The sequence below is a fragment of the Papaver somniferum genome, chromosome 7 (assembly GCF_003573695.1).
Source record: "Papaver somniferum cultivar HN1 chromosome 7, ASM357369v1, whole genome shotgun sequence".
Classification (NCBI taxonomy): Eukaryota; Viridiplantae; Streptophyta; class Magnoliopsida; order Ranunculales; family Papaveraceae; genus Papaver; species Papaver somniferum.
In genome coordinates, this window is record NC_039364.1 from 81,257,081 (window position 1) to 81,283,006 (window position 25,926).

A 25,926-nucleotide genomic window follows, 5' to 3' on the forward strand; every position below is an offset into this window, starting at 1 on the left:
TCGATAGGACAGTGAATGTTAAGCATACAGAATTACAAGCTCTAACAGTACCAGTTCGAAGGGCTCAACAACTTAATTTGGAGCAAGTGAATTTCGAGATGGATTCGGAGATCGTAGTCAATGTAGTTACAAAAATGAAAAGGAATACAATACTGAGAATTTAATCCCAAGTAGAAGATGTTATTGTTTCTTTTTTCTTGGAAATGTTATCATGTTCCAAAACAGAGAAACAAAATGAAAGATATTTTATATAAGATTGCTAGGACTGAAAAACAAAATAAGGAATGAAGCACTAACATTCCTTCATGTATTCACAGTCGAGTCCTACTAGAGCAAAACTTTGGATCTGGTTAACACTTTTTGATAAATTTTCTTTACATCGAAACAGAAAAAATAAAATAAATGAAAACTTAGAAAAACATAAGCTTATACACTTGCATAAATAACTCCAACTACCTTTTCCTGTTATAAAAATTCCATCATTTATCTTTCTTAGTAAGCGGAGCAACAGTGGATAGATCTTTCAACCGTCTAATGGTTAGCCAACCGACTTAAGACCTTGTTTGTTTGCAGCTGACTCGGTGTCTGGATCTGAGTCAATCTCTGACTCGTGTCGAGTCAGCAGTCAGACCGTTCGTTTTCTATTTTGAGTCAGATCTAACTCAACATCTGACTCAGACCTAACCCCTGACTCGTGCCTGTTTGAGTTAGGTAACAAAATACCCCTCACTCATGGGACCAAACCACCGACTCATATATTTTTGAGTCAATTGAGTCAGGTCTGAATCAAAACAAACATATTGAGTCAGCTTTGACTCAAATGAGATGATTTCAGTCAAATCCAGACGACTCAGATGAATTGGGAGTAAACAAACATGGTGCAAATGTGTCAGGCTGGTTGCTTTTGGTGGATCCGTCTAGAAGGTTCAGTCAATCCTACATGCAGTCTATGCAAAATATGAAGCTGGGAACCTATACCAGGCCTCAATATATGGCTTCTAATTTGTGGACCTAAACTAGGCCTAGTATCTAATTTTTATATTATGCCCAATCAGAGTACCAATTCGCGGCACACAGCAAAATAAGGCTTGCACTTGCTATATCATTAGGGGTGTGCAACAGACGGACGGATGCGGATCAGGGATCATCCACGTTCAAACCGTCAAAATTACGGATTTGGAAAATCCAACCGTGTCCGATCCAATCATCCGTGGATTTGAAATCCGCGGATCAACGGATAATATGGTCAGGATGTGGATTAACCGCGGATTTAGTCATATAAAAAAAAAATCATGAAGACGAGGATATTGCCTTCAGAACCAGCCTTTCCTTCTCTTCCCCAATTATCAGGAGCCATGGGCGCTCGGTCCATTTTCATTGCCTCCACTGTTATCTTCTCCATCTCCTTTGATGAAAAGTTCAAACTATGAGTATGATCCATGCCATAGGTAATGCATACAACTTCAACAACTGATGATTGGGAAAGAAAGATAACTGAATACCTAAACTACGAAGGGTAAAAACACAATAAGTTTGTAAAGCTATGTTGAATGGCAAGAGTCAGTTCATATGTGAATGGTACCCAGGAAGATACAGATAAGTTGTGGTGTGCAAGGTATAAGAGTCCATAGCAAATTACAATTAGCATATATATATTTCTAAGGCAAATTACACGTTTTGACAAAACAGACAATGATTCACGAACTAATGACTACAGATGATCTATGGGTTTACTGCAAAAAAAAAAAACAGTACATTAAACAGATCAATCCCTTGACGTCTCCATCTCTTTTCGTTTAATTACAGAATTTTTCTAATTTTGAACAAATTCTAACTCTCTTTTCTTTCATATAACCAAATTAAGGAGATTTTCTGGTCTGGGTTTAATTACTGACTACAGTCGATAGCGTGCAACTGTGTTGCTTGGCCTTAGAGTTGGGTTTATCAAAAGATTCAAAACAGCAAAAGAGCTACGGTGCGGATAAATCCGCGGATTGCAAAGTCCAACCACAACCAAACCGTGTAAACGTGCGGATTTGAAAATTCCACCCGTATTCGGCCCGTAGTTTTTGCGGATTGGATTTCACCCGCAATTTTGCGGACGGATACGGATGAAATCCGCGGTTCCCATTTTTTTGCACAGCCCTATATATCATAGAAAATGGGACACTTCGCCAATGAACAAAATAGTTGGCTGGCAAAGAAGGCATAAGGTGCGCCCTACTTTTCTACACTCCTAAAATGATGTGCACTAGTCACTTGCACACCAGAAATGGTGTGTAGGTCTTCGGTCAGACCCAAAAAAAAAAAGAATTGTACTCCGGTATTACGTGCCAGAATAAAACTCTGGCATGAAAGTACACCGGTATACATCCGAGTGTTGCTCAAACCCAATAGAGAAAACACGAGACGCATTTACATATTTGAAATTTTGAACATGTATGATGTAGTGTTACTAGTGTAGGACATGTGCATCGTCTATCTTTAGGCCCAATACATGTATTCGCCTGTCCACTTCCTACAGGAGATTTGACACCTACCCAATCGGGATATGAAGAGAAAGGACTAGAAATTGTCTTGAATTATCTGAATCATTTATCAGAAGTAGACTTTGTATTAGCCTTGAACAATTCTCATCCAAAACACACTCTAAAAAAAATCGAAAGAAATGGCAAACCGATCATTATCCTACCTGTTCATCATTCTTCTCCATCTCTTTTTAATCTTGAATTGCTCGATTGCCGAAGACGGGGACGAAGCTCGCAGCAGCAGTAGTATTGTCTTTGCTACTCTAGGAAGATCAAATTATGCTTTCGACATATTCACCATCCCAATCTCCGCGTCAAATTCCAATGATAATTTTAGTAGTACATGTTGGATATTTTCAAGGTTTGCCGCTACGCAGAGTTATACGGTGATCGACCTGACCGGTCAGGTCGTGGGGGTTTAGGGGACAACGCTCCCTAGCAGAGTCCGAGACAGCGTCTCGTGGAAATTTTTTTCTGGTTTTACTTTGTAAAACCTAGAAGTTTCCATTCAAAATTGAACAGACGCGTCTCTTCCCATAAGCCACCATTAATGGCTTTTGGAAGCGTCTGTTGGTGATGAAACGACACTACCAACAGGCATGAATATCACTATAAGTAGCGAAGATGTTCTCCCATTCCAATACATCAAAAGCAATCTGTTTTCTTCTTCTCTAAAAAGCATCATCAGAACCTTATACAGTGTGATTCTTGGTCGGGTTAAGGAAGTACAATCGTTGAATTCGATTACGGTGTTAGGGCTTCATTGAATCCTGAAGGCATAATTCGAGAGACCGTTTGTACTCGCCAAATTTATTGGGAAAGGTCGAATTATTGTCTAAAAGAATCGAAAGAGCCTTGAAGTTAGGGGTACACCATTTTCTGTTTCTGTTTTCATCTTCTTGTTTAACCCAAAATTTCCAACAGTACAAAAGAGCTTCAAATCACTGATGCTAAATCTGTCAACTACAATGGTTTCTTTGCATCTCCAGCTTCACCTCCACTGCTGAATCTCCTCTCAGACCACCCTATGTTGTCTCGGGTAACAAATTCTCCCTCAACTCTCCAGTGTATATTCCAATATATATCTTGATGCTTACAATCCAAGTACCAGTAGTAACACAAGAAAATCAAGATCAGTTCTTGAACAAGTAGATTTTATAAGTCAAAGAGTTCAAATTCCACTATTGCAACAGCAGAAAGGTATAATCTCTATGAAAGACAAACCATCAATTTCAGGTGAGTACTTGGTATATGTTTCGACTCATGAAAATCCGTTACTACCTAGAAAGAGTTGGGCAGCTGTTTATGCAACACATCAAAACAGGACAAACTCATAGACTAACACCTCATGGGTAGTCCTTCTGTTTCACCTTCTGGGACCTGGATTGCTGTTGCCTCATCTGGTGAGAAAGGTTGGGATGGAGTGATAGAAGATCTTAATACCCATATCTATATCTTTAAAACAGATGATCATGGTGGCTCACAAAGAATTAAAGTTGTGGATCATGGTGGTTGGCCTTGTTGGGTAGATGATTTCACATTCTATTTTCATAGAAGTAGTGATGATGGTTGGAGTGTTTATAGAGCAATACTTCCTGCTTCCGTGGGAGACGCAATTCATATTGATTCTGTAAGAATAGAAAGAGTTACTCCACCTGGTCTTCATGCTTTCACTCCTGCTGCTTCTGCAAAGAACAAAAACTCTTTAGCTGTTGCCACAAGAAGACCCACTTCAAGGTTTCGCCACATAGAATTGTTCGATATCAAGACGAACAAATTCGTGGAGCTGACGAAGAATGTTTCGCCGAACATGCATCACTATAATCCATTTTTCTCAGTAGATGGAAATGAAATTGGGTATCATAAATGTAGAGGAAGTGGTAATGGAGAAGGAGAAGAAAACAAGAAGCTACTGCTTGAGAACGTTAAGAGTCCGTCTGAGAAGATCTCTCTGTTCAGAATAGATGGGTCTTTCCCTTCTTTCTCTCCTAATGGTGATCGAATAGCTTATGTTGGATTCCCTGGTTTGTTTGTGGTGAACAGAGATGGTTCTGGCAAAAGATAAATTTTCTCTGGTGCTGCTTTCTCTACTGCTTGGGACTGGAAACGAGAAGTTGTATATACAAGCACTGGTCCAACTTTTGCTTCAGAAAGGACACAAGTTGATATTATCTCTGTAACCATTGGCGATGATGACAAAGCCAAAGGCGATAGCAGCGGTGAAAATGGAGGTATTGCTAATCAATCAAAGGTGAAAAAGCTCACAACAGGAGGCCAAAACAATGCATTTCCCTCAGCTTCTCCAGATGGAAAATGTGTTGCATTCAGATCAGGAAGGTCCGGTCATAAAAATCTTTATGTAATGGATGCTTTTGAAGGAGAAAAAGGTGGAATTTACAGGCTTACCGAGGGGCCATGGACAGACACAATGTGTAATTGGTCTCCAGATGGTGAATGGATAGCTTTTGCTTCTGACAGAGAAAATCCAGGTAGTGGGAGTTACGAAATTTTCTTTATACATCCAGATGGGACTGGATTGAAGAAAGTAGTTCATAGTGGCATAGGTGGAAGAACTAATCACCCATGGTTCAGTCCTGGTTCCGACCATTTCGTATTCACTACAGATTATGCTGCTGTGTCTGCTGAACCCATTTCAAATCCTCATCATTTTCAGCCTTACGGTGATATCTTTATAGCTAGATGGGATGGTTCTGAGATACAGAGGATGACACACAATTCTTACGAGGATGGAACACCTGCTTGGGGTCCAACTTTCATGAAGCCAGTAGATGTTGTAGAGCAGCCTTCCAGTGGATCTCATTGCTCGTTCGATGATTGCCATTGGCTAGGAAAATATGCTCCTAAGATTGCAGTTAACTTTACATCCCAACAGAGTTGTTAGTTGCTAGGAAGTCTTTGAGTTGGCCGTATACTTATGCATGTACTATGCAGAGCCATGTCGACAAGCGACAGCTTAACTATGTGTCTAGGATGTTTGCTATAATGCATAAGAACTTCAATATTTTCACTATGTACATAAAAATTTGAACAATGAATGGTACCTATGTGGTTTGTAGTACTTGATAATTATTACAACTTTCTTAGTTCTAATCATCTGCAATTTTATATACCACGTAATAAATAAACATTAGCCGGCCAACTTACCAGAATTTCACTGTTGTAGCAGCATTATTTACTAAACAGAATACTTCCGAACCATTCTGACTTGAACACCATTTTGAATCATTCTATATACTAGTGATGCAGTTATGAGAACTTTTTCAAGTGTGGCAGGGCATCTTTTACAATCTTACAAACATCTTCTGTACAGTGTATAGCAGTTTTCAGATATCAATAAGAAAAATAAGATGCCGAGGTATGTTATATGTGCGTATATATTGAAACTGTCTATGCATGAATAAAAAGGTAATGAATTCTCTGTATAATCACATATAGCTAAAATATACACGAGACAAAATCCTAGCAAACAAAAGTTATGTACATACAGATATGTCACTGAATCGTATCACTTGCAACTTACAGTACAACCAAGAAATGCCACTATGATAACTTTGGAACATAGCAAGGAATCATTTATAATCATACACGCTTATAGCGCTACAACGTTAGAGAAGTTTTCAGATATCAACGAGAGAAATGAGAATTTGAGTTGTGGTAATGTGCATATGCATTGAAATTGTCTATAAATGAATACATAGGTAATGACTTCTCTGCATAACAATATATAGCTAATTTATACACGAGGTAAATCCTAGCAAACAAAAGTCACATTTATATACAGAAATATTACTAGACATGTCACCTACAACACAAAAAAGCTACTTATACGTGAAAACCTAATTTGCTCTTTCTCTCATAGCATCTCTAGCCCCTATTCTTACCTCATCTTTCTCCCAACAGCGATTCCAAAAGAGCAGCCTCTTCCTCCTATAACAGTTCCAGCAAAAATAAAAAGTATGATTAGAAGAAGCCCCACATAACCAGCAACTGATATCTATAAGTGCAGAGGCAAATTACAAAGCTTACCACCAAAGCATTAAATTCTGTCTCTTCATCAATTGCATCTACGACTGCAAGGTCCTCCAGTAAATCCTGTTTAGTTAAATGTCACAAAACGATTAGCTGTATAAGAAAACAAGTCAGTGTACACTATTGAACATGTAAACATCTTTCAGGCGTCTGCATATCTGTGCCTCTAGACAATCGAGCTGTTGACCATGTATAATGTGCAAAAATTTTCCATTTACCTTGTTGACAGAAGTTTTGCACTGATGGCTAACAGTATAACGGTACTTAACTCCACAGGAAGAATTGCACAAGTGTACAAGAATGAGACTGATATATTAAGGTTCCAAATGTGCATCATTGTGTGACATGGATATATTGTCAAACACACTACACAGACAGCAAGCTTTTAACTATAAAGCACTAACTGGTCTATACTGTGTTTAAATGAGTCCTCGAGTAAGCTTTAAGAAGCAACAAAGAAGTGATAATAGAAAGAGGGTTTTGTAGCTTATTGCTTTGTGGAAAGTATTTAAATCTCAATATTGTTCCCCTATTTTCTATTCTCAAATGGTCTAAAAGTCAATTATTTAGTATTTACAAAGTAGTTATTTGTTCTCATATGGCCATATCAATAAAGGAGCTCAGTTATCAAAACAAATTTTTTTAAAGAAAATTGTATTGAGGTGTAAAAGAATATGATTTAATAAATAAAAAGTTCTTACATCATCAGCAATTTGCAATTGGCCATTATTACCCTGCATAAACAAATAAAGGTCGGTTATTTATATCTTATTTACCTGGTCTCAGCGTAGTAACCAACTACTATAAAGTTAGAAGAGACAAAAAAAGAAGTGACGGCTTGAAACAATATCATGAATCATGTCACTTAACTCACAAGTAGTTCCAAGATATAAATCATGAAACAAACTAACGCTGTCAGGCCGGTTATTTACCTTCACAGCAACAAATAGAAGAGGATCAGAGGGTGTGTAGATCATATAATGTACTCCATCCTGCAAAATAGAAGCCATTAAAATCAGAGGCTTCGCCACAATCCATACATTTGAGTCCCATTTATTCCTCTCTTCCATCTCTCTTTCTTTATTTAGTATAGCTTGGTCTTTTTGGCGGAATGAGTACCACAAAGTAACAAATCCCGCAATAATGTATCAACATCAAGATCTATAACATCTACTCTAACAGGTGTAAAGGGACGTTGTTCTGGTGGGTTCTAATATGGACTAACTATAGATCCAAATTTTCCATTTTGGTAGAAGATAGTGATGCAATCCTCTTGCTGAATATGATAATCTTCTGATTATTTAGTATTCCTCCCAATGTTTAGTTTTTCATAAAGACACATACACTGTCAGTCGGTTACTCACACAGTTTCTAGGGACAATGGCAGAAGTAAGAAAATCTAATAAATGAATGCAGATATCAAAAGCTGCAACTCACGAACAAAAGTGTTGTTCAGGTAGCATTGGTGGGAGATGTATTTGTGTGCAGAGCTAACCATCTCATCTTTCTTACTGCTATTACAAGTAATTTTAGCTGAAACAAATGCAGCAATGAAGGGTTGTGAAATAATAACTCTGGGTGCATTGTTTTACACTATTGATCCCAAGGTATGTCTAACAACTGATCAGCTACTTGCATAGATTCTTACTTTTTAGGTGCTTGAAAATTTCAAGTGAATGGCAACTATATGTAACCAGGATTCTACATTTATTTGTTCTGCCTATATGTGGCCTTAACCTTGAAAGTCTATCTCAACTTAAGTCTTCAGGTACTACTTATTACATGTTTAAGACGTATAGAAACACACTTTTTATCTTATTTATCAGGGACAATGTGATCACAGATTCACAGCAACAAAGAATAAAGTCAAAAACGTATCATGAGTACTAAACTCACCTGATGGAAGCATGTGATTTCAACACCTTCGGTTGGTAAGCCATCTATATCTTGACCATTATCTACAAGTTCGCAAACAATTTCAAGGGTCATGCACCACGGCATCAAAGTCCAAGACAAGAATTCGAAGAAAATTCAGGCTTAACAACTAAAAACTACAGCTCTAATGCAGTATAACATCACAGGGCAGTAAATTTCAGAAGGAGAAAATTTTCAACGAAATATAAGAACCCAGTGAATAAGTTGGACCGAAGTGAAATAATGAAGTGCAGCTTTAGCAGGGAGGGACACAGATAAGATGCGGGGTGGACAACATGAGAGTGCAACTGAAGCATATGATCATACTGATGCACCTTGAATTTGAAACATTAGTCATCATAATAACCCACAGGTTTAATGACGATCTCCAACAAAATAAAGCAGTTTTAAAACTGGGTTCCAGTTCCCAGATGCCATAGTGATGTTTTTGGCTAAACTGAGGCTACATCTATTCATACATCAATAAATGTGTGAACATGCCACAACCCACACTACAATTTCATGAACTAAGGCAAGGACTGTCAAAGCTTAAGACACCTTATTTTGTATAGCACAAGTCATATGCATGAAAGCACTTGGTACACTTACACTTCACACCTAACCTTCTTTAGTTCGTGTTGCTTCATCTCTGTTTTTGGTTAATAGTCATGGGAATAAAATGCTAGATAAAAGGGGAATCGGATCTGTAAGATTTCAACCATTTTCATATATGCTGTAGACTTATTCTAACCACAGCTTATACATCTCTACATGGTTTCAATCACAACTCTCAGTTCACCCTTCTTTTCGCTTCTGTAATCCAGAGTAAGGCTAGCTGTGCGACTACTAAAATCAGAAACTATAATCATTTATATAAATTGGAAATCACGGATCAAGTCCTCCTAACACTTCAATTTCTGACAACCCATATACCACGTGTCTGGTTAGGCCTTCATTAAGCCCATGTTTTGGGATAGGGGGTTGTGGGATAGTCTGATTTTGATATGACCAAAGAATAATGTGCAAAAGGTCCTTAAGTGTGGACCACCACTCTGATCAGTCAACGTTATTAAGTTCAACCATGCTCAACTGACAACACATGACTCGGTTTCTTTATTGGAAGGAAAAACAAATCTTTTTTTTTTTTTTGCAAGCCAAAATAGTAAAGGAAAAGCTCATTACCTGTGCCAAATTCGATAATGTCCTCCTCTGAATAGCAAAACCCTCCACGTGCTGTATAACAAAACCTGATGCATAAAAAAAATACTAAATCATATAAAGAACTCATCCAGCAATCAGTAACTATAATCTTGAATTGTTTGAGGATAATATGAATTATAAATGAATGGAGCAGCTGAAAGGGACTAAGACCCAAATTATCTGTCAACCCTACCCACTAATGACAAGATGCATATGTATCTTGGCGAGTGCGTAAGCGGCTGCAGGGAGAATCTTTTCAACTTCCTCATCACTGACCTGCAAATATACGTAATTTGTAACACAAAGTGGCCACCGACTACAATATAAAAATGAAAAGATAGTCCTTCCTATAAAAAAGAACACTTTATTTAATTAACTCGTTATAGGAGTTTAGCTGCTTTACACAGAACTGACTGGTGTCAATCCCTGCTATGTGTCAGGTGTGGAGTTATTGACATTAAGATGTCATCTTAAGGTTGGCGACACACAGAGTAAGAAGCAAGAAGAGTGCTAGTGACGTGGTGATACCCTCTTCAAGAAATAGGACACTGGACTCAAGACTGCAAAGCAAAGACTCGTGCAAAGGCAGAAAGAGTTTAGCTGAAAGGAACCACGCATGGTTTTAGGTTCACCATGATGGGGCTGCTTTGTGCAGCATCCTAGTGCTAAGCTGGTTGAAGAACCTAAGTCGTTCTGGAAACACTGATAATGGCCATGGTGTCTTGAAATAAATAATGAAGAAACAAAAACATTAAGCTCTAGTTAAGTAAGGGACATACAGCTGACCAGCCATCAATATTTGTGCTCTTCAAAATCTGCACCGGCCTGGAGGAGAAAGCACAACAGTCAAAATGGAACTTCTAGAAAGTTAAATAGCTAGTTGAGTAGCAAATCACTTACGTATCAACGGGGCATAACAGCATATACTCATCGTCTTGAGAACTTCTCAACACTCTTCTTATTACACATTCTAATGGCAAGTTATTTGAAGAGTCAACCTGTCAATAGCTTGTTAGAGCAAAAATCATTACTCCAAGAGAATTATCTACTCGAGATACACAGTAAATTATATAGTTCACGATCAGTAGCTCTACTAGTTCGATACAAAATAGTGTCTATTCATAAATGACCTATAGATCATAAAACATCACATAGCTGAGCCTATTATGTAGCATGGAATAGAAAAAGGAAATCACAAAATGAGGTGATAGTTTGAATTTTAAAAAAAAAAAAAAAACGAAGAAGAAAAGAAGGTGAACAAAACCTCTAAGAACTACATTATACAGGTACTTCTGAATTCTGATACCATCTCACTACTTAGGATCTAATCTATCGATATTAGAACCTTGTAATCTACTCCTTATAATGACACCGTCACCTCAAGATATTCACAAAGCAATAATTTCACCATCTCTTAATGATTGCCACTAATTTTGTTTAATTAACAATGTCGAAAAGTACCAATTTCACATCCGAAGATTTCATCCTTCCTTTAAAACCTTAACACACTACACATAAGCTCTGCCTTAGTCCCTATCCAGAAATGCAGAACTAATATAACCTAGTTTTAACAAATTTCTTATCCATTCCTATCATTTAATACTTTTTCCTATCTATATCCTTAATAAACTCTAAGCAAAACTCAAAAAATTACTTAAAATGCACAAACATAGGATTACTTACTAGGGTTGCAATCCGCTTTGAAGAGGCCATAAGAACGTTTCCACGAGGATCGAGTACGAACCCAGCAGGTGGTTTCGGTTATGGAGAAGGAATATAAGCTTTAGAATGTGTTGTAGAAATCTTATCCTCTGATTCATAGCCATCATCGTCTGTATCATTAACATTGAAAGTCTTGGAAGGAGGATTCTTTTTTCTGGGTGGTGGTCGTTTTCTTGTCGAACTGTTGTTGCTGTTGCTGCTGCTACTGTTCCTGTTTTGCTGCTTAGCACTTGCTTTAGGAATATGGAAAGGTCTACTGGGATTGTGAGATTTGGGGAAGTTTTTGGTTTTGAAATGAAATGAAGAGAGAAGAGGTTTTAGGGTTAGAAGAGGGAGAAGAAAGAGGAAAGAGAAGCCATGGACGTGCAGAGTAAGAGAGAGCCATTTCTCCCTTGTATCCGGTTTCTAATCCAAACTATATTTATCAGTACGGTTGATACTTCAACTCCTATGGAACTTGGTTGAAAGCTCTCAATCAGTGTTCAGTGGTGTTGCGAACTTGCGATTCGGGAACTTGGGACTTGGGAGTAGTTGTTGGACCTATTGTTGGACTTTGACCTATTATTATTATTATTATTATTATTATTATTTATTTTTTTATAGACGAAGGCCTTTAACAAGGCTAATGGTCCTCCTTGATTGTTGGTAGGAGCCAGACAGGAGGGGTAAACCAGTACATGGTAGAATTGTTGTTTTTAGCCCACTAAGTAAGCTCATGAACTACAGAATTATAATAACGAGGTTGGAATGTAAAGATACAAACAACTAACTTAGAAGAGAAAAACTGAATGTCTTTAAAAATAGCATCCGTATGCGAGTTCCCCTCGAAATTCCTTGCTGAAAATTGGTCGATAAGGGACTTTGCATCGCTTTCTATGATGATGTAAGTTAGACGTTGCTCCAAAGCTTTCTTCAGTACCGCCCAGATGGCTCTTGCTTCAGCTTCTTCAGAAAATACTTCAAAGACTAAGGACGCACAAAAGGTTGTTTTTCTTGAGAAATCTCGCATCACATACCCTGCACCATTTGCTCCAGAGATAATATCAAAAGCACCATCAATATTGCATTCAATTCAACCAAAGAGGGAGGCATCCATTTATCACAAATACTGACAGAGATAGTGGTAGAGACAGGCAAACTAGTCTTCCTAGTGAGGAGCATAGCTCTGGCTCTAGCAAGGACAGTAGTATGGTTTTCCCTAATGTTTTGGAAGATGAAATTGTTTCTACTAGTCCAAAGAGACCATAAAATAGCCACAAAAATACATTGATCATCCTCAGGGAGTTTAGATTGAGGATCAATTAACCAGAAAAGAAGTCAATCAATAAAAGACTTATTTTGAAAAAATCGAGTGTTTATGTTGAAATCAGAGATGAACCAGACTCTGCTAGCAAAGGGACAAGTGATCAGAGTATGCATAATAGTTTCCTGAGGATTAGAATACCTAGGACAATCCACACTATGCATAGGCATTCTAGTGTGAAGGATAGTTCTGGAGGGCAAAGCATTTCTAGCTGCTCTCCATAAAAAAAACTTGAATTCTGTAAGGAACTCTAACTTTCCAAATACTCTTCCAAAAGGTTTTTACAAGGGGAAGGCCTAAGGCCTCTGAGACCCAAGTAGGCAGATTTAGAAGAAAACTTTTCATTCTTTGAAAGATCTCAAACCCTCTTATCAGGAGTGCAAAGCTGATTTAAGGGAATAGTGATAATCTTCTGGACGGAAGCATTATCAAAGTGGGTGTTAAGTCTAGACACATCCCAACTTCTGGATTGAGGATCAATAAAATAAGACACTTTAATACTAGGATCGGGAGGAACTAGAGGGTTGGGTGTAGCATAACCCAAAGTAGGTATCCATTTATCACACCATGGGTCAATAAATTGACCATCCCCAACAATCCAAGATATGAAAGGCTTGATTAGATCCTTTATGGCATGAAGACACTTCCAAGTCCAAGAGCACTTACCAGTACACTTGGCATTTAAGAAATCATTTATAGGAAAGTGTATAGCCTTAAGAACAGTCGCCAGTAAGCAATTAGGATTTTCCAGGATTCTCCAGGCATTCCTAGCCAGCATAGCCAGATTATTTAATTCAGCCTTCCTAAAACCCCAACCATTTCAGCTTTAGGGGAGCATAAAATGTCCCAACCAAGCAGATGCAGCTTTCTATCTTTTGGGTCTAAGGTTTCCCCCACCAGAATTTGCAAAGGTGATAGTCCATTTGTTTACAAAGATGATTAGGAATAAGAAAGGCTCCCATTTGAAAAGGGGGATAGCCTGGCCAATGTTCTTAATTAGAGTAGTCCTAGCAGCTTGGGATTGGAGCTTATGAAGCTAGATAGAGATTCTGGCATCAACATCTTGGAGAATACCCATGTGAGTTTGGATTTTAGAAGCTTGAAACACAGTAGGAGTGCCAAGATATTTTTCTCCTAAATCCCTGCTGGAAATTTCTAGAATATTAGCCAAAAGAGATTTCCTATGTTCAGGAATCTTCCTGCTAAACAAAATGCCAGATTTTTCAAAATTTATTTCTTGCCTAGAGGCTAGACGGTACTTTTGAAGATAGTCTTTACTGACTTGAAAATTCTGAGTGGTAGCTTTAGAAAATAAGAGAGAATCATCAGCAAACAAAAGGTGAGTCATTTCAGGGTCATCTTTATAAACTTTGATTCCTTCTAAAATACCCTTTTTTGAAGACTATCAATGTAGGAAGATAGAGCTTCATAGCAAATGATGTAAAGATAGGGAGATAGGGGGTCTCCCTGTCTGAGACCTCTTTCAGGCTGGAAAAAAACCAGTTGGGCTCCCATTAAGAAGGACAGAGTAGGAGACAATAGACATACACTGGTTTATGAACTTGACCCAGTGGTTAGACAGACCCATTTTAGTTAAAACCTTTCATAGAAAATCCCGTTCAAGCTTATCATAAGCCTTAGACATATCAAGTTTGATGGAAGATATGCCTTCAGCTTTTTCATCATGGTTGACAGCATATATGGCCTCATTGGCAAGCAGAATATTATCAGAAATACTCCTCTTATGGATAAAGACACTTTGATTTTGGGAAATTATATTGTTCATAAAAGGTTTGAGTCTATTAGCCAGAGTTTTTGAAAGAATTTTGTGGATAAAACTACAGAGCCTATTGTTCTGTATTGATTAACAAGTTCATCAAGAGGGACTTTAGGAATGAGAGCAATATTGGAATGGTTAAAGACCTTAGAAATATGCCCTGTTCTGAAGCAGGTTTGTGTCATATCAATGACAGCATCTCCCACAATATCCCAATGTTTTTGATAAAAAAGACCAGTAAAACCATCTGGTCCAGGAGCCTTTTTTCCTCCATTTGGAAAACAACATTCTTAATTTCCTCTGGAGTAAGAGGCATATTTAACAATGCATTATCCTCAGCAGAAAATTTAATAGGAAGATCAGCAAGATTTCATCCTGAAACTGTTGAGGGTGGGAAGAATAAAGGCTTTTGAAATAGTCTATGAAAGAATTTCCAATACTATCTCTATCAGTTAGAATAGTATTCAAGGAGTTCTTAATCCAACCGATGACATTTCTTTTTCTCCTAAAGATAGTTAATCTATGGAAATAGGGTGAATTTATGTCACCTTCCATGAGCCAGACCTCCATAGATTTATCTTTCCAATGTAACTCTTCTAAATTATAAAGGTACTCAAGTCTAGCTTTGAGTCTAGCAGTATTATTGGTATCAGTTGGGTTAGAGAGTTGGAGATCAGCTAAGTTTTTTTTCTAATGGTAGATATATTGGTTTGAATATTACCAAAAGAAGACTTATTCCAATCTCTTAGACCTTTCTTAGTACTTAACAGTTTATCTTTGAGCTTGTAGGCAGGGGAGCCTACCACATTGACAGACCAAGAGTTAGCAATAATGTCTCTGCAGGTAGGATCCTCAATCCACATAGCCATAAAATGAAAAGATATAGGCATACAAATATCCTCATAATTAAAACCTATATGCATTGGGCAATGATCAGAAGAGTCCATGGGGAGATTGTTGACACAAAGTTTAGGACAAAGATCTTCAAAAGTTTGGTTTATTAGACATCTATCTAATCTTTCAAGAATTAAATCAGGACCTTGTTGCATATTAGACCAAGTAAACCTAGGTCTAGAGAAACCAGGATCATGCAAATTAAATATAGAACAGAAATTTCTAAGGTTTTCAAAATCAGGATCATCAACTTCTAGGCCACCATTTTTATCTTCAGTACCTAAGAGGGCATTAAAGTCTCCTATGAAGAAAACAGGTTCATCTAAGGGAGCATTAGGTTGCTGACATTGTTGTTCCCAAAAGGCTTGTCTAAGACTACTATTAGGTTCACCATACATGAAATGAATATGACATGTCTTAAAGTGAATGATGTTAGTAGATGTAACATAGATACCCCTCATACTGGATGAAACAATGTTGAGATGAATTTCCTTCTTCCAAGCAAGAGCAAGACCACCACTTCTACCAACACTAGGGATGTTAAAGGTACATGGGAAACCCATATTTTTAAGTTTTATGGCTGCCATATCTTTGTTCATTTTTGTTTCAGAGAGATAAATAATATATGGGTTGACATTCCTATACAGTAGACTAAGTTCCTTATTAGCAGATTTCTTTCCAAATCCTCTAATGTTCCAAGCAATCAGGTTGATGTTATTAACAGGGAAAGGGTTTATAGTATTATTTGCAGTATCAATTAAAGGGGTTGGTTGAGGTTGATTTACCTGAGTGGTAGAGTCAGATCCACCACCAAGAGAAGCACTGGTATTATCACCACTTTGAGAAGCATTTTGGGAAGAATCGAGACTAGAAGTAGCAGCATTGAGAAGAGAATTATTGCGGACACCATTGTTGTTTGGGAAACTGTCAGCAGGTACATTGTAGCTCCCAAAGGAATTAAACACTGGTTGGGTATTGAGAGAACAGGTAGAAAGGTCAATGGCTGGTAAATCCCCCAATTTGGTAATTGGAGGACACAATTGAGCATAATCAGGTTCGGTAATGTCATGTTCTTCAGGGATAACCACTATGCTTGCCAAACTAGAATTAGCTCTTGTACGTTTCCTCAAATCAGCCCTGGGGTTAATCTTTATTTTGAGATTTGCTAGAGCATCATGTTCAGTTGAGTTAAGAGCTCCTCTAGTGATGATTGGGTTGGTATTCGGGACAGCAGCAGTCTTGAACATTCTTGATGAGTTGGTAGTACGAATCGGACCACTAGGGGTTGGCTCGGAACCAGAAATAAAAGCTTCAACAGTAATATTTTGAGTTGTAACCTGTTTGAGAATGATTGGTAAGCCATTCTCCAGTTGAGTCGAATGTTGCTGAACAGGACCAACATCAAAGATCTTCAGAGTAGTGGATCTGTTTACAAAAGGACCCATTTGAAAAGTATTTGATAAGCTCTTATGAGTAGTATTTTCCATTCTCTGATCAATATCCTTTGATTTTCCTTTGTTGCACATTTCAAGTGCAGGAGATTCAATTTGAGTTTCTGGTACCGTTTCATTTTGTTGCATCATGGTATCTGTAATGGCAGCATAGGAAGAGTCTACTTGCTTTCTTACCGTTGGAGGAGGCATCATTATCCTTGAGATAGCTGGGAGAACATACTTGTTGTTAGAAGCATCAAGTTCTTTGATTTTTTTCTGCTTTAACTTCCAAGCAGGACAGTTTTGATCTTTATGATCAATTACACGGCATGAAGTACAAAAATACCTTGGAACCTTGATGTATCTATATTAAATCAGAAATGGTTGAGTTTTACCGCTGGTAAATAGGGGAATGCCCACTGGCAAAGCTATCTGCACTGGAATTCTGAGACACAACCTTGACGTTCTTCTTTAGGGGATGTTTTCCAAAAGGAGCTTGAGCATCAATGAGTTCACCCATTTTGAAAGTAAGTTTATGGAGATCTTCAAACTCAGTACACTCGTTTGGAATATTGCATAGAATGAACCACATTATTTCTTCATCGAAATAGAGTTGATGATTTGATGTCCATCCTTCAGTTGGAACCACTTTCAATACCATTAGATGACCACAAACAAACCAAGGTCTCTGAGAGTTAATTCTGTTGAAATCATCTTCAGCTAAGAAACGAATAAGAACTTTGTAGCGCAAGCCACTGAATATGGTGACAGTAGGGAGTTGAGTTAAAGGACAGTTATTGCATATGTAGGATCGGATAGAAGAAGTAGGAACCAGCATTTCACAGCATAAGTATCCCGCTATACACCATTTCCAGTTACTATCAGATTCAGCTAGAACAACTTTCTTATGTATGAAGACTGGTTCAGCAAGAGAAGATGGTAGTGTTAGTTTCCCAGCCATTTGAGTAGAAATGGTTTGAATATCATTATTCAAATTTTGAGTGTTCTCTATAGAGTTTGGGAGTTCCACCAGGTAAGAGAATTGGGTATATATGAATTTAGTTTGATTGGGATCCGTGTTATAGGTAACTAATATAAAATACAGTTGTAGAGAAAGGAATCTCTTGGTGGTAGTGTACTGATGTTGATCACATACAATATGGATAGAGAGAAGGCAAGAGGGGTTTGTTTGTTTATATGTTTGAACCTTAAAAAAGGAATGAGAAAATTGTTGACTATTAACAGGAAAGATTTCAGGAGAAAATTGGTGTAATGTAATTGTAGTTGTACTGCAAAGACTGTGTTGTGGGAGGGGTTTATCATACGAAGTGTCACTTTCGTATCCATACTTTATGGGCACCTTTAGATTTGAGATATTCACGTGAGTTTGATGATAATAGAACCATATAGGGACAAACGCAATAATACATTGTTGGTTTTCATGAAATTGAAGATGGTGGTATGTAAGCCTGATGTTATTTGGGGTTGGTGGATATTTAATGAGTTTGTGTTTTTTTTTATAGACATAGATATAGTAGAGCAAACTGCCAAGAGTAATAATGGTAGCATAGATGTAGGATAGGTAGTAAAGATGGGTATGGGGGAAAAGATCTGTTGTAGTTGATGGATTATGGGGGGGTTTTGGGGTTCGATAGGTGACATGGGTTCGGTTTTAGAGCTAGTAATTCCATCTGGCAGACATGCCCCAGACCAATGGTGCCTCTCGACTGATGCTGCATTATTTTAGTCTGTAAAAAACACAAAACTTTTATTAGACCCCAAAATGCGTTGTGGAAGTTAGATGACCTACCAATGCACCACTTGAAGGCAGTTCCAAGGGAATTTATGGCTAATGAAGAGGTTAGGTGTTGAAAATAGGGGTTTGTATGGTAATTATGATGAGGAAGTTGGATGGAGTACGCATGGCTTTGAAGGGGCGTGAGTAACCAAACGACGAGACTGATTATCAAAGGTCATAAATGGCAGTTAATGAGAGCATTTGTGCCTTTAAAATGGTGGTTTTTGATGAGATTAGCATAGCCATTAGCAAATTTACCAGAAGAAGAAAAATTAGATATAGAATCTCCAAGTATGGAAAGTTCCAGTAACCCCATTCCAGCCGTTGTTGCCGCTTCTGATCAATACCAAGTATCCAAAACTCAAGCCTTATCACTCCCTATTGATGATCTAATGAGACTGAGAGATGAAATTCAGAGTGAGATAAGTAGGCGTGCAAGTGAAGAAGCACAATGGTTGAGAGAGGAAGAGGAAAACAAGAAGAGAGAAGAAGAGAGAATTGAGGCCCTTTATGATGCATGGGTATCAAAACATTTTGCAAGATCTGATCGGAAGGGTGAAGAGAGGGCTGAGAGGCATCAGAAAGGACCAAAGTATGGTAGCGCCACTGAGACCGATTCCGAAGCAGATTCTGGTGCTGGTTTTGAATATCCAGTAGAATAGGTGAACACCAGTGACGAAGGGTCAGATGCTGCTGAAGAGAAGAGGAGGATGGAGAGGTATTTGGAGGGGAAACTGCTTAGGCGATTTGAGTTCGAATTATCAAACCCCAAAATCTTTGCTTGGACCATGCAGGAGGGTGATCCCAGAATCGAGAATAAGCCTCTTGTGAGGATATATCCCAGAGTAGCTCCTGAGGAAGATACCAGTGCTTCTAACGAAGATTTGCCTGATGTTTCCAAAGATGATGATGAAGAGAGCAGTGATGAGGAAAGTTCATCTTATGGAAGCAGTGATACTTCTCCTGCATCGTCAGGCAACAGCTGTAGCGAGAGGTATGAGGAGGATGAATATTGGGGTTATGATGATGAAGAGGACTACTAAGGTCCTCTTTTGGGGTGTCGAAAGCAGCCGAATTTTCAGAGTTTGAAAAAAATTTGAAAATGATAAGCAAAGTTTTAACAAATTGGCTTTCTCGATGTTTAACTCCAATCCTCTTGAATTTCTTGTTGGTGATGATGGGTCTGGTTTTTTGGTGTCTCTGGCTTTGGTAAGTTTGTTTTAAGTTGTTTATGTGGTTGACAGTTGGTGTTGAAGTAGTGGTGGTGTTGATGGTGACAAAGAGCTCTTGTTCTAGGTCTATGGTATTTTTAATAGGTTTGTTTTCTCGGTAATTTTGTTGTTTAAAGGTCTGCTTTGCTTGGTTTGTAATTATGGCAGATGAACTGATAGTATGTTTAATGATTTGGTAGTTGGTTTGAATGTAATGGTACTTCTTTTCACTTCTATAAATGTTTCTGGTAGTTGAACTAGTAAGATAAATATACAGATTGTTGAGCAAAGTAGCAAATTGAATTAGTAATCTCAAGAATAAGGAATTGTAGATGTTGTTGAGCTTGGAAGGATGAACACAAAACTGCATTTGTGAGGAAAAAATCAGGCTGATGTCACAGTGATAGAGCAGAGCTCAAGAGAGAGCCATTCCTTAGGTGCAATTGGTATTGGCTATCTAGTTTTGACCTATTATTATTGACGGGTTATTCAGAGACGAATCTTTTTTGCACACTATCTTACATGATTTACATCAATAAATTTAAAATCAATACTTTGGTGACACGTAGTTTTTCTTGTGACTGTTGACAATCCTATAAAAAATGAGCACATTTCGTGATATCAAGCTTCACCATCTACCAATTTTAATTTCGACCGTTAATTTTCAACGACTGATTTTCAAAGTGGTAAATGGTGGTGTTATACATCGAGTTTCATAAAAATGAGCGCATTTCGTCGAGTTGACAATCCTATGAAAAATAAGCGCATTTCGTGATATCAAGATTCACCATCTACCAATTTTAATTTTGATCGTTAATTTTCAACGACTGATTTTCAAAGTGGTAAATGGTGGTGTTATACGTCGAGTTTCATAAAAATAAACTATCATCAAAGTATTGGTTTCAAATTCACTATTATTTGGACTTAAAAGGAAAATTGGTGTGGATCTAGTAAGATAGTGTCCTAATAAAATTGTTCATGGATCATCCGTCACTATTATTAAGTTGTATAATTTGAGCACGGATATTGACGTGAGGACGGTGAGACATTTTAATGATGAAGTATAAGGCCATGGTTGGAGTGAGGGAGTGATTTTTTAGTCAAGAGAGAGGTTATTTTACACACTAAGAGGCACATGATTAGCCGCTTGAAGGGAAAACCCCTTGAAGAGAATGATCATCAGCCGCTTGAGAGAGAAAAAATCACTTAAGTTGTTGGTCATGCGTCTCCCCAACCTATTTTTAATTGTTTTAATATACCATTTTTTTGTCTTTATCTTTAGGAGACTGATCATATGTTGTCCAACACAAGCTTTTTCCCAAACGGCTGATCATGTGCCTCTCAGTGTCTACTGTGACACACTCCTTCATACAAAGGAGAGTAAGAAAGACGTTGGTTGAATGAATGGGTGTTCTTATTCCATAAGTTTTTGTTAGAGGGAGAGAAAATGCGATCCGAGGAGAACAAAAACCGTAGTTGACTCATCAACTCGTACCTGGTCAATATATTTTTCTTATTCAGACTAAATTTCCCTATTACACCTACTAACCACGTAAAACTTTTGCCCATTCCCAAAACCAAAACAACCCCATCGGCCGCCACCACCATCGGTGATATCACCAACACCACAAGTAATTCCATTGTGGACACCATCATAACATGGGTTTTATTCTTGCATAAATAAGTCCAATAGAGATTTTGAACCCAAATCACTGTAAATTATCTTAATCATTTACCCAAATAGTCGTGTCCTTCTTTCATCCATGCGATATTGGTTGTAGTTTGTGATTTCTGAACTAAATTGGAAGTGTTTGTTAGTACTTGTGGATCTTTGAGATTTGGGTTTTTGACTAGTTGATGTTAGGATTATGGATCTTAGCAAGTGACTGCTTGTCTTTTATTTTTAATTCTTTATTTCTCTTATGATTTCTCTTATGTGGGTAGTGAGAATTCGTTATGGTTAAAGAAGTAACGGTGGTGGTGAAGAACTTGTATTTTTATCTGTAGTCATCGATGGAAGAGTCGGCGGCGGTGATGGTGGAGATGTTTGTGCATATGGGTATCAGTTTTGTGTAGGATTTGATTCGGTGTATTTGGAGCAGATATGGTTTATGTATATTTCATAAGGGAAGTCTGGTCCGAGTTGAGAAATTATACCAAATAGGTTCTAATCATTGAATCGATTACGATTTATGCGCTCCTCGGATCACTTTTTGCACTCCCTCTAACAAAAATCTTACATAATAGCACCTAATTTCGTCTTTTTTGTTTAAAATCCTTCATTTTGAATGAGTGTTCTCACTCCATAGACCTTACTCTAAGGGTGTAAAGAAATTCATGATCTTATTCGATTGTAAAATTGAAATGTAATCTGTCACTTCAAATTGCAAAAATATAACACATTACATAATAAAAGAAGAAGAAATTTCTTATTACTAGCTTTGGCGTATGACACAAAGAGAAAAGCACACTATTTGTAGGCAAACATAAGAGGCGAAAATTCATATGGCATTGACTGTAGGTAATGGCATTCAACCATTATTATTTATAAGCTCCTGAAAAGAATTTCCGAACGAAACACTTTACATGAGTTGTTTGTTGTAATTTCTCGTTTTTATGAATATTTTATTTTTGATTTATTTTTATGCTTCTCTTGTTCAGGCTTATGTCCCCTCTATTTATGTTTTCTTTTTGTCTTTTATGAAGAAAATTTTCCTCTGAAGTTTGTCATAAAAAAATAACGGCACGCAACCACAGTCATTAAACATATACAAATAGTGTGGGTTACAAGATGAATAATAAGTGGAAAAGTGGTGGAGTTTAAGTGGGGTGTAAATCCACTATGGACATACGTTTTATTTACAATACTTCCCCTTGGAAGACACCTCACTACTATCATTGCCTCGTTAAAACCTTTTTAGAAAAACCCAAAGGGACAAAACCTACACGGGGGAGAAAGAGTACAAATCACATAGAAGAGTGTTGTATCCGATGTGTACTACCTCATCAAAACCTTGCTAAAAAAAACCACCTATATGAAGAAAAAAGAGTGCATTTCACATAAAGTGAGCATTACCAGAAAATCCGTTGCATGGTTGATAGACTTCGTAAATGAAACTTTTGCTTCCTTTGATATTGAAGCTCCCAAATATATTGTAAAACTAGTCACTTAATGCTGATCTCCAAGTAGAATCCACATACCAGTCGCCTTTGTTGAAAATGGGATGTTGGTATCCAAATAATTTCTTTAAACATCTCTTCTAGCATTCTCTTTGTAACTTTTCTAAGTTGGATTCCTCATCGAAACCTTCTCGGGAAAACCCAAAAGGGAAAAAATTGATAACGAAGGGAAAAGAGTACAATTATAAACTGATTAAGAAATTTAGTTGGAGGTTCCTATGTTGCCTCACTAAAACCTTGCCCAAAAAACCCAGAAGGAAAAAAACTAAGACGAAGGGAAAAATAGTACAACATTTCGAATTGCCGATAACACTGGACTTACATGTATCATTAAAAATTTGACAAGGAAAACCCAATGGGACAGAACCTTAACTAAAGAAAAAGAGTACAATGCGTTTATGTTCAAGCATTGCTCGGTTGAACCCACCAAGTGTTGGTGTTAAAGCATAGATCGGTTGAACTCACCAAGCGTTGGTATGTCAAGTTTGGTTGTCATATTTTAGTGTGTCAAAACTCATCTAAAGTATCTTGATTATATACTAGAGTCAACTTCGTTTAGGTTAGATTAGAAAGTCTAGGAATGTTGAGACATACAATTATTACTCCGAAGACCTGAATAATGTGAAGAAGAAGCGAACTACAATGACAACATCATCCTTCCTCTTGAGGTTAGTAATATTGACTTGAACTGTTTCATTCCTAACGTATCTTTCAAGTCGTGTTATATTGAAAACATAACTACGAAGCTGTACATATTGTATAATTCTCTAGTGATGTGACATGGTCATATTTGTACGATCATAATATTAGGTAATTAGACTATGAAGTATAACGCTTATATTTTGAACTTCGTAGATATGACATTGACATAATCATATGAATGTTATTGTGATTATGTGATTTCATCCTAGGAAAAAATGTCTACATTTGTTTAAAGGAAATATATTCATGAACTCGTTTTATGAATCAAAGGGAAATCGCTAGGTTTATTGGTATTGTTATTCATTGCATATCTTTGGATTACCAATATGTGTGAGTTAGTAGAATCCATCGTAACTTTGTTATGTATCTTGGTATAACTAATCACAATGCCTGACTATATTAATCGGTGTAACCGATCCTAAGTAATCACCATGAGATGGTATGATCCATATTTTTAATTGGTGTGACCGATCCTAGTAATTGGTGTGACCGATCACCAGAGTGTTGTGTAACCGATCCTTGTAATTGGTAACTGGTCCTGGTAATTGGTGTAACCGATCCTGGTAGCTGGTGTGACGGATCACAAGCAATGCCATGAGAATATGGTAACCGGTCCTGGTAATTGATATAACCGATCCTCGTAGCTGATGTAATCGGTCCTGGTAACTTGTGTGACCGATCACAAGTATTTCCATATTGAGGTATAACCGATCCTAGTGATTGGTAGAACCGGTTGAACACATGTATGTGATTTGATATTGATCAATCACATAGTAATCTTGGAATACATGTGAACCAATTCTAAACTTGTTTGGAAGTGTGGTATAACCGATTCCAAGAATATAAATCCATGTAAATATGAATAAGGATTTACAGTGAAAAATGTCAACATAATTTGAACACATACAATAATTCTTATCATTTATTGTTCAAAGATATTCCTTATTAATCAAGGAGATCTTGTGCCGAAATAAATCGAGAATCTTTTAGTTAAGGTTTTTGTTTTTATATGCTTTAATTACCAGAAATTAAATGCATATTTCTAGAGAATAAAAATTAGTAATGTGCATTTACTAATTGGAAACTTTCTATTGAGAGATTTCAAAAAAATTGTACAAGCATTTATTGGAGTTAGGAAAACCAAATTTTGCTATTCGTTGCATAATAGCAAAAGGGCGATTCAAAAAGGGCTTGTGGCGCAGCTTGTTGCTCGCTTACCTGCTATGTAAGAACTCTCCTTTTGTTTTTGTTTCGTTTTGAATAATATTTTAAAAAAAATATGATCTAAAAAAATGCACATCTTGAGAATATTTTCTATTTTGGAAATTCCTTGGTGTCCAAACATCCTTGGTCTATAAATACCTAAGTTTGCATTTCTAGCAAACCATCTTAAGAGTCAGGCAAACTTCATTCTTGTTGTTTCTGGTGGAGCCGTCTATTCAGAGAGGAAAGTATCCTAATTAGGTAAAATCTCTTACGACCGCTCGTTTAAAGACTTCTGCGGGATCAAGAAGCTCTACGAGTACCGTTGGTGGGAAACTAGATAACTGCGGTGTTATTAGTTTTCCATTGATTTGATTGACTAGCGGTTGTTGAAACTTTGATTGCACCTTGAAAATCCGGGGGTTTACCAACCACACCCAATATTTCGTTTAGGAAATCTGTATGGACTAACTCCAATATAATTCCAAGAGAATCAACTAGAAAGTCAGACTCAATCAAGGAAAATATATCCAAGAGTTATATCTCAATTTCTCAAATCAATCTGCAATCGAACAGATAGAAATCTTTGAGCTGGATTAATATGAGAAATAACTTGGATGGTACCAAAGACCAATATCCAAGCGTCAGTCAATTTTAATCAACAACCAAAGGTTGGATTCACCAATTGATTGAACTACACACAACCTGTAATATTTCAGTTATATAAAAATATAATGCGGAAAATAAATAACACAGACACCAGAAATTTTGTTAACGAGGAAACCACAAATGAAGAAAAACCCCGGGACCTATTCCATACTTGAAGACCACACTGTATTAAGCCGCTACAGACTCTAGCCTACTACAAGTTAACTTCGAACTGCAATGTAGTTGAGCCCTAACCAATCTTACACTGATTAAGGTACAGTCGCGTTCCTTACGCCTCTGAATCCCAGCAGGACTCTACGCACTTGATTCCCTTAGATGATCTCACCCACAATTAAGAGTTGC

The 25,926-nt window shown here is 37.4% G+C and overlaps 1 protein-coding gene and 1 pseudogene across 2 annotated transcripts; one reads left to right on the plus strand and one right to left on the minus strand.

Moving 5' to 3' along the window:
* The first annotated feature begins 2,620 nt into the window (after positions 1–2,620).
* Positions 2,621–5,649, plus strand: LOC113297743 (annotated as a pseudogene).
* A 132-nt stretch (positions 5,650–5,781) lies between these two features.
* LOC113297742 lies at positions 5,782–11,894 on the minus strand. 2 transcript variants are annotated; one of them, XM_026546320.1, is made up of 11 exons: positions 11,376–11,894; positions 10,593–10,690; positions 10,472–10,517; positions 9,886–9,968; positions 9,675–9,739; positions 8,475–8,536; positions 7,511–7,570; positions 7,280–7,312; positions 6,576–6,641; positions 6,431–6,476; positions 5,782–5,851 (listed from the first exon to the last, which is right to left on the minus strand). In XM_026546320.1, the coding sequence occupies exons 1-10, from the start codon at positions 11,403–11,405 to the stop codon at positions 6,432–6,434; spliced, it is 588 nt and encodes a 195-aa protein (XP_026402105.1). In that variant the 5' UTR covers positions 11,406–11,894; the 3' UTR covers positions 5,782–5,851; position 6,431. The 2 variants fall into 2 exon arrangements, with proteins under 2 accessions (XP_026402105.1, XP_026402104.1); XM_026546319.1 differs by lacking the exon at positions 5,782–5,851 and having other exon boundaries at positions 6,199–6,476.
* Positions 11,895–25,926: the final 14,032 nt, after the last annotated feature.